The sequence below is a fragment of the Sander vitreus genome, chromosome 4 (genome assembly GCF_031162955.1).
Source record: "Sander vitreus isolate 19-12246 chromosome 4, sanVit1, whole genome shotgun sequence".
Lineage (NCBI taxonomy): Eukaryota > Metazoa > Chordata > Actinopteri > Perciformes > Percidae > Sander > Sander vitreus.
In genome coordinates this window covers 23,194,454-23,209,444 of record NC_135858.1, presented here as the reverse complement: position 1 = coordinate 23,209,444, position 14,991 = coordinate 23,194,454, and the positions used below count along the sequence as shown (strand labels likewise).

Genomic DNA, 14,991 nt, shown 5'->3' with positions numbered 1-14,991 from the left:
TCATTAGACTAATGAGATCATAAACATGAAGTAAGATTAACAGAGTGCTAACATTAGTTTATACTTGAGCCTTTAAGATGGTTTTATCATATACTGGTATATAAAGAAGTGATATGTAATCTAACCTCTCAAATGAAATCTAAATTAGAAAAAAAATCACTTTAAGTATACTTAGATAATATATTTTCTGAATTATACATTTTGTAAAGTTTTAAATTAGTTAATTATGAATTATGTAAAATGATTAAGGTGATATCTGATCATCAAAATTTACCATTTTATAGTTTAAGAAATTTGATTTAATGACACAATCAAATAGGAAGTAGAAGGAAGAAAAAGGGAAAAGAGGTTATTTTTTAACCACACAAAGCAAAACCTAAATACAAAGATGGTTATGACTAATGTTACATTTGCAGTCAGTCACTTGCGTCACTTCCTGAGTCATAATAGATGTTTTATGAGGTATGCAACCTACTTCTTGAAAAATTAGGCCTGCCTATTGCAGGAACCTACGAAAGGAATGTTAAGCCTTCTGTGATCACAGGAATCCTTTAATCTATAGCACAGATAGAGTTACTAACTCAGATATCACACCATTTGCGATATAGATCTTACTCTCATGGTTTAACACTGATGTCACACAACGCAGCATACACCATAATATTTGTAATAAGGGATTAGTAATTGAAGAGAGGAATAAATTGTGTCTCATTACATCTTAACTGTCTCTCAAAGGATAGGCTTTACTAAAAAATGCATCAACATTGTGTAGTAAAAGCGGGCATAATGCCTTAAGCCACTAGTTAAAACAATGATAAGTGATACCCATTACAGTTTCAGACCACCTGGAAGATATTAACTGCATGTCAGACAGATGGGAATTCTTATGGTTACTAGCAAGTGGTCAAGCCATGCTGACAGCTCCAGACTACATTGGAATTTTAGTATATGTTGGGCATCGATATGGGAGAAAATATATGGGAGAAAATAAAGTGAAGATCAATTAAAATGTTATATAAGCAAACTAAACAGTGTTGCCTTATTAAAGTATTAAGTATTTCTAATATTTTGGCATTAACAGAGAAGCTGTTGTCCAAATCAAGATGTTTAAAATACGTAGAGCTAAAGAGGAGGAGCCAACTGCTCCAGGGCAGGGTAAGTAACTAGAGTTTGAATACCCATCTTCGACAGCAAATTGATGCCAAACAATAAAATATGTGATCAAAACTAAATACATAAAGTATAGCCTTTTATGGACTTAAATTAAAGCTGTCAAACCTACAGAAGTTCTTCATAAGTGTGTAAATAATGCAATTTATCTCATTTAATGCCAGTGAGAATTAAAAAGAAGTCAAGGGTGCCTGGAGTTATGATCACACAGTATGTGGACGAACTACCTGAAGGCATGGCCACCCCAGATTTCACTCGGAAACCCATTTCTCTAACTATTCAAGAAGGTAAGGTAAAATACCAGCTCAAATCACATGCACAACCTAATTTCTTCATGATGTTCTTAATCTAAGATAATAACATAATGGTACATTCCTGTTACCATTTCTGTAGGAAAAATGGCAATCTTCAGAGCAGTCATTACTGGCAAACCAACACCGACTGTGACCTGGGCAAGAAATGAAGGAGAAATTGATGACGAAAGGTGGAAAATGGTCCATGATACAAGTTCTGGTGAATACCAACTACAGGTGAGATCACTGACTATGTGTCACTTATACAAATAACTTAAACTCGAAAGAAGACTGGCGGATCAATAAATACATCAGAATGATCAGCAGGCTGCTTTGCACTATTTTTTACAAAAATACTGATAATCATGTATTGATTGATAGATGCCTGCTGTAACGGTGGATCAAGCTGATACCTACAAGTGTTATGCCAAAAATGAATATGGAAAAGCAGTTGTAACTGCTACGCTTAATATTATTGAGGGTCAGTTACTTACTTTTATTCCATTCTTCCATTAAACCAAATTTAAGTATTACGATGAATTTCGGTCTAACTTCATTGCATTTTTTTTCTCCCATTTTAGTTGGCTTTAAGAAGACCCGAGCCTTGCAGGAAGCAAGAACAGGTACGCAGCTTAAATTTAATCTATAATAATGCAATGTCAGTCATTGAATGAAAGTTGTAAACTGCTGCTGGCTTTGTTGTAGCTGTCCGACAGACACCTGAGGACTTCAAAAAGGCCTTAAAAAATAAGTAAGTAGTACAGTTATGAATGGGAAAAAGTACATGACATTTTGTTGTTGTTTTTTTGTCATTTATGACTATTACCTTAAAGGTCCCATATGGTGAAAATGGGTTTTTATGGGATTCTGTGTGTCATATAGGCTCGGGAGTGTAAAGTAAAAGCTGTAAAAATGTGAAATTGCTCACTGCCGCCATTTCTCTACCCCCCACAAAACTAGACCGCCTCCCAGCTAAACGGACCAGTTAGAATTTTTTTTTTTCCTTTTCGTAGGGTTGACCCTGAGGCAAAAGAAGAGAAGAAACCAGAAATCGATGAACGTTTTTGGGAACTGTTGATGAGTGCAGACAAGAAAGATTATGAGTCCATCTGTGCTCAGTATGGTGTCACTGATTTTCGTGGGATGCTGAAAAAACTAAGTGAGAGGAAGATAGAAAGGGAGCAAGAGCAAGAAAGGGTACGTCTTATATTAATCTAGATGTAAATATAAAGCACCTATACAGCCTGGCATATATTTATATAAATGAAACAAACTACTACTATTTCCAATTACTACAGGTTGTTGAAAGAATATGCAACCTAAAGCCCATTGAATTGAAAGACGATGGTGATGCAGAGTTTGAACTTGAAATGTCACTGAAAGACCCTAACAGCAAAATCTTCATATACAAGGTGAGATGTTTCATTTTAAAGATTAACTTTTTTTTCTCAATGGTGAAAACAAAAGCACTGAAAGCCGTGTTACATATTCTGCAACATGGACCCATTCACATGCACACTACATATTGCTCCAACGTTTATGACTGCTTATGTTTAAACAGGATGGAGTTATGATTCCTTTTGATGTGGATGCAGAAGTAAAACATGGACTGAAGCAAGTGGGAAAGAAGTTTGTGTTTAGCATCAATGGTGTTGACCCAGACGATGCAGGATTATACCAAGTGGAGGTTGATGGAGTTAAGATCTTCTCAACTGACTTCAAACGTAAGATAATGTGCCAAATTAATTATCTACAAACTTGACTGTAATGTGTATACAATGCCAATACAACAGTCCAAAAAGAGCTGCGATTGCTACATGAGTTGTCTTGTGACAGGAAATTCGAAATACCATGTTATGCTGTTAATAATATCTTTGTGCTTCGTCTAGTTCCCCCTGTGGAGTTCTTGGTCAAGATTCAAGACGTGAAAGCAGAGGAAAGAGAAGACGCTGTGTTTGAGTGTGTCATCTCACATCCCCTGAAAAAGATAAATTGGACAGGAAAGAATGTCCCACTAGAGCAAGGGGACAAATATGACATCACTGTGTCAGAAGACATGCTGATTCACACATTGGTGGTGAAGGACTGCAAGCTATTGGACAAAGGAATTTATGTGGCTGTGACTGGACAAAACTCCTGCAATGCCTGGCTTATAGTGGAAGGTACCCTTTACACATTTTAAATTGGATCTTTTCAGACTGTTCAACACAAGTTTATCAGATATTGAAAATGTCTCATGAAGCATTAAACATGTCCCGGTACTGTGTATTTTTTATTAGCCGACAGTGAACCAAACTCACAAGGAAAGAAGAAAGCTCGCAAAACAACCAGAGCAGGTGGTGGTGGAGCCGAACTTTTGAAGATTGCTGAGGACCAACGTGCTAAGGTACAGAAAGAGAGAGAGGAGTTGATTGCAAAGGCAAAGGCGGAGGCAGAAGCAGCAGCTGCGGAAGCTGCAGCTGAGAAAGCTAAAGCCGAAGCAGAAGCCAAAGCAAAGGCAAAGGCAGAGAAAAAGGTAAAGGCGGAAGCTGGAGAATGTGCAGAAGCAACCACTGTTGAGGAGGAAGAGGATGAAGATGACGAAGAAGAGGAAGTACAGGAGGAAGAACCAGCTGACGCAACATCATCAGAACCCAAGCAAAAGGTACAAGCAAAAGAGGGAGAGGCTTCTGCTGAAGATGCTGATACTGAAGAAGGGGAGCCTGTTCAAGAGAAAAGAAAGCGAGTGCGAGCAGGCCCACTTGTCCCTGAAACAGTCATTGGTATGCATCAGCACACAGTAGTCACACTGTACTGCCTATTTGTTTATATATTCCTGTTTCCAGTTAACAATAAGGTTAGTAATGTGAGGTATTTCCATTTAGACCCAGGAGTATACTTCACTGGCGGACTGTCAGATGTAACCGCAATCATTGATACTGATGCAGAACTGGTCTGCCGGCTGAGCAGTGAGGACTGTGACGCAGTCTGGTACAAAGATGGAAATGAGGTGAGGATGAGCTGGTTCAGGAATAGCTTTCATCTTTAACCTTCTGAGATTTAAGTGTGTTTAGGAGTGTGTGTTCTCATAAAATAGATCAGTCATAAGGCATTATCAGCATGTACTGATACTGATAGGTACTGTTTTCACTTTGTGTGTGTGTGTGTGTGTGTGTGTGTGTGTGTGTGTGTGTGTGTGTGTGTGTGTGTGTGTGTGTGTGTATTTCAGATAACAGCTACAGATGATATCTGTATTGTTAAAGATGGGACTTATCGCAAACTAATTATCAAGAACTGCAAAGAAGAGGATTCTGGAAATTATCGATGTGAAGCTGATGGGCGTAAAACAGAAGCTGCGTTAAGTGTTGAAGGTACCGTAATCAGAACTAATTTGAGATACTCCAACTAAAGCAACACAAACAGGTAGCCACTGTGAAAATGTGTAAAACAATATTCTTTTCAGCTCAGCAATAAAAGTCTCAGTTTAAAAAAAAGATTTGTTTTTCCTGCTAGATCCTCCAAGAATTAACGCAGATGACCTCACCGAGTTCATAAAACCTGTCATAATCAAAACTGGGAAAGATGCAGCCTTCAAGCTATCCTTTGTTGGCCGGGAGCCCATGAAGATCCAGTGGTATAATGAGGGCGAAGAGCTGTTGGAGGACACCCATATAAAAATCCAGACATCTTCCTCACACAGCCGCCTGCTGCTTACCAAGTGCCAACGCAGAACCACTGGAGAAATTAAGATCAAGATTAAAAATGAATGTGGAACAACTGAGGCCATCTCACAGCTCGTTGTGTTAGGTATGGTTGTACACCACATGTTGAGAACTGCATGTTCTTCTGTTGTACAAAAGTCATATATATAATACAAGATGTGGATATAACTGTGGTTGTTCTTTATACATTTGTCGTACTGCAGATAAACCAACACCACCCCTAGGCCCTGTGGATATCATTGAAAGTTCAGCAGCTTGCATTGACTTCAAATGGAGGACTCCCAAAGACAATGGCGGTTCCGCTATCACAGACTACATCCTGGAGCGCCAACAGATTGGCCGAAACAGCTGGAAGAAATTAGGCAAGATTGGCCCAGAGGCTAAATACAGGGACACTGATGTGGATCATGGAAGAAAGTACTGCTACCACATCAGGGCGGAAACTGATCAAGGCATCAGTGAAATGATGGAAACTGATGACATTCAGGCAGGGACAAAGGGTGAGCCTTCCTACAAGCACACTGAAATGTATTGACAGTGTCTCAATTACAAACAGCTTTTGTGAGCCAGTTAAAAAGTGACAGTTTTTTTTCTCTATTTCATCACTCTTTCAGCTTACCCTGGCCCTCCTTCTACACCTAAGATTATTAGTGCTTTCAAAGACTGTATCAATCTTGCTTGGTCTGCACCCACTAATACTGGAGGAAGCAACATTTTGGGATACAACATAGAGAAACGGAAGAACGGCAGTAATCTGTGGGGCCATGTCAACCCGCTCGATGAGCCCATCAGAGGTACAGGGTTTACAGATGTAGCATTGTCAAGTACAAATGTTCAAAAGTAAAAAAAACAATATATTCTACTTTATAGTCTTAATGATACTTTTGCCATGCCAACAGAGAATAAGTATGCAGTGAAGGATGTTGTGGAAGGCTTTGAGTATGAGTTCCGTGTATCAGCTATCAATATTTCTGGTGCTGGAGAGCCAAGTACGCCTTCTGAATTTGTGTTTGCAAGAGATCCAAAGAGTAAGTAATAAGCCGATGAAAGCTATATTGTTATCATCTCAATGCTTAATTGCTCAAATCTCAATGCTTAAATGTGTACACTTTCAGAGCCCCCTGGTAAAGTTACTGACCTGAAGGTGACAGACTCCACATACTCCACTTTATCGCTGGGCTGGTCCAAACCCACGGAGGAAGAAGGGGTCAAAGATGAGGCTAAAGGATACTTTGTGGAGCTCAGACCAGCAGAAAACCCAGAATGGGGTCGCTGTAACTCCAATGCTATCATTATGTCCTCCTATACTATTATGGGTCTAAAGTCTATGGCCATGTACTGGGTAAGAGTTGTAGCCACCAATGAGGGTGGAGATGGTAAGCCTCAAGAATTGGACAACTACATCATTGCAATGCCTCCTCCAGGTTAGTAAGTGGAAATTGTGAACTGTCTGCAGTCAGAATTTGATACATTTTACCTTCATTTAATCACTTAAAACTTTCCCCACATTGTCACAGTAAGGCCTCAATTTACTGACAAAAAAATGAAGAACTTTGTGGTAATGAAAGCTGGGAATTCTGCTCGGATCAACTTCAACTTTAAGGTTCAGTATAATATTCATACAAACAGACACAAAAAAAACACCCGGTTGTTTTGTTCAAAGTCAAGTTTAAAGTTACAGATTAGACACTTCTCTGCTGCTCTACCAAAAAGTATAAACCCACAGCTTAGCCCTGTATCTCCTGTTGTTGGCAGGCCTCTCCAATACCAGCTGTCAAATGGCTCAAGGACGGTCATCCTGTTCCCAAGCGTGTGACAGTGAGCAACACAGACACGTCATCGCAGTTAATGATCCCCTCATCAGAGCGCCATGACACTGGGATCTACACAATCATTGTCAAAAATCTTGTCGGTCAGGAGACCTCTAGTGTTGAGATAAGAGTCACAGGTAAAGCTGGGCGATATGAAGAAAATCAAATATCTCAATATTTTTGACCAAATACATCGATATCGCAGCAATATTGTAGGGTTGACAATTGGTGCTTTCACAAAATATTTACACAATGAGATTTTTGATAAATAATCAACAACAATTACAAACAGTAATGTAGATATAATGACTAAGTGAGTAAAGGCAAATAATAGAACAGCTACAACAGTCTGGTAAGTTCAGAAAAGTACATGTACTACTTTACTGTAATGCAGCCTTTAAAACCAGGAAAAGACAACAGGTGTCATATTGCGATATTTCGATATCCAAAATGTAAGACAATATCTAGCCTCATATATCAATATAATATCGACATATTGCCCAGCCCTAGTCACAGGTACAATGAAAAAAATTTAATTCCAACTAATGCATAACAAATAAAAGTTAAATGGGTAAGGTGTATGGTTTTGCAATGTGATATGCATTGTATTTTTAAGATTATTCCAAAGTTGCTTTAGTTTTTGAATGGAGCAAAAGAGGTACTCAAATTTACAGAATTACTAATTTAAGCTTTTAAAATATTTATGTTCTTTAAGGTGCAAAGACGCAAAGAAAATTAAGTCTTATGTATACTATATTTTTTGTACACTTTGGACTTAACGTGTGGGGAAAGTTTAAGGAGAGCATGACTAATAGCAAGATATTAATAATCTATCCTACCTGTTTCTAGATGACCCCAAGCCTCCAGGCCCCGTGGAGCTGGAGGAGAACGTGTCGGGAACGGTGACGGTCTCCTGGACTCCCTCTCCAGATGAGACGAAAGATGACAGGCTGCACTACATGATCACCAAGCATGATTCTGTTAAGCGTAATTGGCAGACTGTGGCAGACCATCTCTTCAATAACAAGTTCACTGTCATCAATATCATGCCGGGAAGGGAGTATAAGTTCCGGGTCTATACCAAGAATGACATGGGGCTTTCCGAGCCCTCTGAGTCTGCAATCTGGGAAGTGAAGAGAAAAACAGGCAGGTTTAACAAATATGATACAATATTGTGTACTAATTTTAAACGATTAGTTCGTTAGTCAATTAGACAATCAACTGAAAATGAAATGGCAACAATTTTGATAACTGATTAACCGTTTCAGCCATTCATGAAGAAAAAAAATGTTTATAGTGTCAAATCATAGCAGATGTTATCTCAGGACACTTTACAGATAGGTCTAGACCACAATCTATAATTTACAGAGATCCAACAACTCCCCCCCAAGAGAAAGCTTTGGTGCAACAGCGGTAAGGAAAAACGTCCTTTTAACATTCAGAGAGCGATGGATGGATGGATGGATAGATGGATAGATGGATAGAGAGAGAGAGAGAGAGAGGAGACATACAGAAATATGACTCATAATAATTATAGCAGTGGGTAGACAAAATGCCAGACATTTGCTGGTTTTGTTTCTTAAATGTGAGGATTTGCTGTTTTTCTATATACTTTTAACTGTAATGTATCTGGGGTTGGGACTGTTAGTCAGACTAAACAAGACATGTTGAGATGTCACCTCAGGCTCTCGAAACTTGTGATGGACACGTTTCACTGTTTGGTTCAGTTTTCATAGACTAAACATTTAATTGATTAAAGGACAAATCCAATGCAAAATGAAGCTAGGGGTTAATTACACATGTGTACCGAGTCAACCGTTCTCTGGGATTTGTTTTCATGCTAATTGAATGTGACCAGTTTTGGCGCAAAACGCTAATTAGCTTATAACGCTAGTCGTCGGGGCACGGGTAAAGTAAAAAGAAATCGCTATTTCTATACAACTAACAAGGCTCAAAATAGCACCACTCTTCCACGGTAGCATAATGAGGGTCCCTACATGTAAACCGAAGCATTGAGAACTTTGTAAGTGTACAGACAGTTTATTAAAAAGATAAAAGAAAGATATTTGTACAAGCGAAGGACCAAGTGAATAGATGTACTGTATGTAATTAATAGGAGCATAAAAGGATTGACAATTTTGACTTAGCTGTCAAAAATCCCTCTGTCCCAAAACAATTATAGTGGCAAAGTGAGAGGTGTCACCATAACTAATTATTTGTATTTATTTGTATATTTAGAACATACTGTATGGCAAACTGCAACGTCGGATATCTTTGCTAATGACTGTTTTGTTTGCCTTAATCCTTGTGTTGACTTAGGGTCAAATTGACCCGTTTTCAATTTTTGTTTTATATCAGAAAATATGGGACGTAGAAATAAGCGCTGAAAATATAAAGAAGAAAAATTTTACAATTTAAAACGTTTTAAAAAGCAAAAACAAACTATGAAAAAAAGGCATCAAAAACGTACAAAAAAAAGGGGGTTTTCAAGGTTGACGGGAAGAACGCACAAGGGTTAACATGATATTTCTGCATATTCTGCTATATATACTAAAGGGAGATGAATAAATATTACACCCTTTTAACTTTTGTTTCCATTTTCTTCCTTCCAGAAACATTTTCTCTGAACCTTCCTGCCTCTAAAAACTGCAACTTTGAGACGCCTCCCTCATTCTCTGTTCCACTGAAAATGCACAAAAGTCCAGAGAGCTACGAGTGCTACATGAGCTGTGCAGTGACAGGAAACCCCAAACCCTGTGTTACCTGGTACAGAAATAATATTAGCCTCAACACCAACACTAACTACTACATCACTAACACATGTGGGGTCTGTTCTATGGTGATACTCAAAGTTGGGCCCAAGGACAGTGGGGATTACACAGTCATTGCAGAAAACACTCTGGGCAGAGTAGAGTGTTCAACTAAACTTGTTGTCGAAGGTAAAAAAACATTCAAATGATTTGTTACATTTTTTAATTCTACTTCTCCGGGCTATATGTTTGAACATTAACATTATACTGTATCTTTAATCTCCCTCCTTCTTTAGATTAGGATGATGCAGTCAGCTTTAACCCCTGAAGATGCCTGTTCCATTTAAAGTATTGAATATAAAGGATTTGCCATTTTGAAACCTGCTTTTTTGCGATTTACTGTATTGATGTGTTACAACAAAACGGTGGAGAAGAAAATAAAGGATAAAGAGAGAAGAAACAGAAAAGCTCTTGATGACTATCCACAAATGTTTTCAAACACCATGAACAAATGGGACAGATTTAAATTTAAAAACTTGATTTTTTTGTATTTGAGTGCAAAATTTACTCAATTTATCTATTCGATGCAAAGAGGACTTTGACAAGACACATCCAAGATTCAACAATAATGATATGCTAATCTTGCACCCAAATGGGTTATTTATTGATCTACTGTATTTTTCCCTGAGCTGTGATTATAGTTTCCTCTGCTGTGTTCTGAGTAAGACAGAAAATCAGCCGGCTTCTCTGAAGTTCTGACCTCATGGAAAATTGAAGATATGACAATATATCTGAGTATGTCTTAGTGTTTGTATGTCAAGTGTTTGAATTATCAATCACTGTGCCAAAATAAATAAATCCTTCCCTGTTCAACAGTGAACTGTTTCACTTGTCTATATTTAATCTTAATGTAATCATGAGCTTGTCACGTAATACTGTATATACCAAGACTAAGAGTCTACAAACACTCTAGTGGCTGTATATAGGCACTAGGGGTGTGACGAGACACCCAGCTCACGAGACGAGATGAGACACAAGATTGGGTTCACGACATCGAGACGAGATGTTAACACCATTTTACAGAAAACTACAATGAAGAAATAAGACTAACTCCTTTATTCAATCAAGAGTCACAAAATGAAAACCAAGCACTGAAAGGTTTTTCCACAAACTCAGATAACTGACTTCTCTCCTGTATAACTAACTGTTACACTGTTACTTATTCCATATGTATGGTGAGAGAGAGTCTCCTCACTCAGAGAATCAAGGTTACAACATAACTAAGCGTTTTCTGGCAGTAGTTGAGACCAAATGTTTTTACTTGAATTTGTCATCGTACAGTAGACAGAGAGAAATAAAGCTTATTTTACTATTGTTTCACACTGATTAAGTTCTAAAGCACAAATAAATTACCATCAAATACTCAGATGATTTTTGTGAAGACAGATGCTCTTTTCTCCTCCTCTGCATTTTATTAATTGTAGTAATAAACTAGGAAGTAGGCTAATCTAGTATCGATTTATGACCATTATAGGACGAACGGAGAACATTTATCTTTGTTTATTATCATTAAAAGTAAAGTTAGGTTTTGCTGTCCGCCCTCTGACTCATTTTAACAGTGAAAGAGAGTGGTCTGTGCGAGACAGCGCCACAGTGAACTGCACGCTGCGGACGCGTGTGTCTCGGCCAAGAGAGGGGGAGAGAGAGAGAGAGAGAGAGAGAGAGAGAGAGAGAGAGAGAGAGAGAGAGAGAGGCGGTTCTCTCTAACATTCTAACGCTGGGTTTTACAGGCAGCTTTTTTCTTTTTTTTTTCTTGAAGAACGGGCAGGGATCTTCTATTCTAATTTCAAGGCTGCTGCTCTGTACTGATATCGCGAGACACTTTTTACCTTGACTAGAAATCTCGTCACGTTCAATCTCGCAAGATCTAGTGGGGACAAGATCTCGTCACACCTCTAATAGGCACTGCAGGGCTTTGAGCTAAATGCTAACACCATCATGCTACAGTAACACTCTGAATGACAATGTTCCATATGCAGATGTTACAGTAAGAAGGTTGACCATAGCATTTTAGCGTGTAGGCTGAACACAATCATCAATTAATTATGTATATGATAATTTTAAGCTTTACTTAACCAGTACTGGACTATAAAGTGCCACATATCCATGGCATACTGCGAGGCATTTATTATGCCTTACCATTATGTAACTTCACATGCACCGCTTCGCCAACTGTCACATGGCTTCAAATTTCTCTTTTACTGCAAGCAAGTGTTTGCAATGCTTTCAGAGGATATTATGGAAAGTCATTAATGTTCATGATTAAGTGCAACCCTGCAAACTGAGCATCTTCCTGCATTAGGTCCTAGGACACACTAACATCAGTGGCCACATGCCATCCTGGTATTTTAGACACAACTCTTTACTGGGAGTTTATAGTACTAGGCTTTGACATTTAAAAGCCACTAACCACATGCCAACAGTATTTCGCAATTCCTTGTAGTCATACACTTAGAAAAAACATTACACATATTGGCTGATTTTATCATACTGTACTGTACAAAAGAGGTTTCCTTTAATCAGACAATTTGACAACATTAAAACCTAGATGCTGTACATGATTTTTCACCACTTGGCCAGAAAATATTACTTTTAGTGTAGTTTAATGATGTTATGTTTTGCAGGGAAGAATTCAAAGCTCCTGACTTGTGACCTTTTGCAATAAATGCCTTCAAGAATGGCAAGCCTCTCATATCAGCTTCGCATGCCTGAGAACAGTCATTGTTCCTACAGCCACGCATCCGCTTTTATTACACTGCTTGAAATATCCACACACACATAATTGTGCTCAAACTAAGCATTGCTCTGTTGTTACTAAGACCACAATAACTGAGTTGTGGTTTAAAGTGCCAGCAACCCAGACTGCATGAGGAATCTGAATGACTTCTGTAAGTTAATATCTTCAAGGTGAATTGTGTGTAGAACATATACATTATTGAAAAGTACTTCTCTGTGACATTTCACATTTTTAAAATTACTAGCAAAAGAAAAAAAATCCAAATAAAGATTATTTTCTTTTTCTTATCATGCAGCTCTGACTGACTGGTGTTGATTTCTAGAAAACACTGGTATCGCTGTGGCTTTTATTCAGAATTAAATTAATGCAGATGTTTGCTGCTCTGTGCTTAAGCACTTTTGCTAAATACTCATAAATCGTATTACCTGTGAATCCAGCCCGCAAACAAAGTAAAAAAAGTAGCTCTAGCCCGTAGCAGTGAAGTAACAACAAAACTGTTCCATCCAATTAAACATTTTCCTTAATAATGTTGACAAATCAAAGCAGATTTACAGGTAAAATATAAAGAGGAAACACAATAGCTGCCTTTAAGCCTGATGTGCTCATATATTTACACAAGACTGGCATCACATTATTTTATTTCAGTCATATATTAAAACAACTTTCATCTCACAGCTTGTCATATCTACCAAACTAATACAATTGGGACTGTGCAGCCATGTGTTTAATGAAGCGCAAATTAAATACTAGTGGACCTGCAACCTGTCTATTGTAGATATAAAGCATGTGGTGTGATGTGTTAGTGTTCATTTTCCTCCATTCAGTATAATGCAGACAGATAGGCTGGTCTTTTTCTGAGCCAATTTTGTTCACTGCCACTCCCAAGACAAGTCTGTGGCACACAATTTAGGAGATCACACTTCTTGAAGGACCCACACTGTTTTTCATGTATTAGTAACTGTTGCATGCAGAGACTTCTATATACCTCTTTCAGGCACCTAACCTCTAAGACACCATAAACACATTGTATTTTTAGTTGATGTTAACAGGAGTCATTAGTGCATCTAAATATTTACACGTTTTGTACTCGTTATTTCATAAGAGTGTCATCACGAACATACTTGGCTGTCAACACACAGCTCTCGTTCTTACTTTCAGCTCCACAATCCAAGTGTGACAATACTGACTGATAAAGAAATAAACCAGCCAAAATAAAGACAGAAATCCTAGTTGCATGGGACTAGTATTACCAGTAGACCTCGTGTGATTATAAAAACAAAGTAAACTCAACAGTAAAATATCACACAAGCAGTATAGCGGACAAGAATAGGGCTATAAGAATAGGCTAAAATCCTTTTTTCAGATGGAAAATGTATATCCTTCAGACCACTACTGAGGTAGCTCATGCATTTGTCAGCAGAAGTCAAAGCCATGGCCATCCCACCGTGAGGCTTGGCTTTCCCCCCTCCCACTCGCTGGAGGTTGTGATTTATGCCAAAAACAAAAAAGCAATCCCCTTTCTTGGCAGGGACCGTGTCTGACAACGTGGGAGCTTGTCACAGAGTCATTGGCATTCCACTAAGAATGTAACAGCTTAAAGACCAAGGAGGCAACACTCCAATATCATACTGGGAAGCAGCACCACTCAAGAGGATCACAGGAGTACTGAGGTAAGTTCATCATTCATCTTACATACAGCACCACTCTTAGATGGAGGTGTTGAGTATTTAGAGCTGGCTAAAGTCTTTAACACTGAACTAATCCTGTGGAGGATTTACTCTTATGTCCAAAGATAACACTGAGTTAATGTAGCTAACTGTGAAAAGTGTTTGCCAGTAAACACAACTGAGTAGGCCTAAGTGCTCTCATATGTACAGCACAGTACTTTTAGTTATTTTTAGTTTTCCATCATTCACATTATTGAAAAGCTTACATGTAGTAGAATGGCTTCCAGATTTTGCTGCCCGAATGGTTACTCAAATGTATACTTTAAAAAAATGTTGTATTTCTGTGAGGTATAAACTCTGTGCAAAATTAAATCAGGAGTCAAAAGGTTATCCAAGTCATTTAATACAGTTTAGAAATGCAAAAATGTGCTAATGTATACTTACACTAGCAACAGTGGCTTCTTACCACAGTTCAAATTAGCTGCTCCTAAATTTCCGTGGTCCCTTTTGTTGCAAGTTTGATGTTATTAATATTTATAACTCAATCTATACGTTCCGTCACACAGTTTGTTAGATAATTAACATTTAAGCTATTTAAAAACCATTAACGACAACATTACCTTTGACGACTTCATGGCTGTTTTTTCTCCGACAGCTTAAAAGAAATCGACTTTTTAGAATTTTTATTAAAGTCCAAGCACTCATTTTTATATTTACCACAACATTGCCCAGTTCCAGCTTCATACGGTTTCTCCAATCATTGAAAAAGATACCTTGCAAACCATACAATCTCTCTGTAACT

At 38.1% G+C, this 14,991-nt stretch overlaps 1 protein-coding gene across 1 annotated transcript; it reads left to right on the top strand.

Annotated features, from left to right (window-relative positions):
* Positions 1-1,103: 1,103 nt before the first annotated feature.
* igfn1.3 (immunoglobulin like and fibronectin type III domain containing 1, tandem duplicate 3) lies at positions 1,104-10,026 on the top strand. Its single transcript, XM_078247309.1, has 23 exons — positions 1,104-1,155; positions 1,335-1,457; positions 1,564-1,700; positions 1,845-1,944; positions 2,045-2,086; positions 2,169-2,214; positions 2,477-2,660; positions 2,762-2,875; positions 3,025-3,187; positions 3,353-3,625; positions 3,743-4,225; positions 4,328-4,452; positions 4,672-4,813; positions 4,956-5,249; positions 5,368-5,664; positions 5,779-5,958; positions 6,064-6,192; positions 6,280-6,588; positions 6,682-6,767; positions 6,920-7,112; positions 7,825-8,121; positions 9,588-9,914; positions 10,022-10,026. The coding sequence occupies exons 1-23, from the start codon at positions 1,104-1,106 to the stop codon at positions 10,024-10,026; spliced, it is 4,101 nt and encodes a 1,366-aa protein (XP_078103435.1).
* Positions 10,027-14,991: the final 4,965 nt, after the last annotated feature.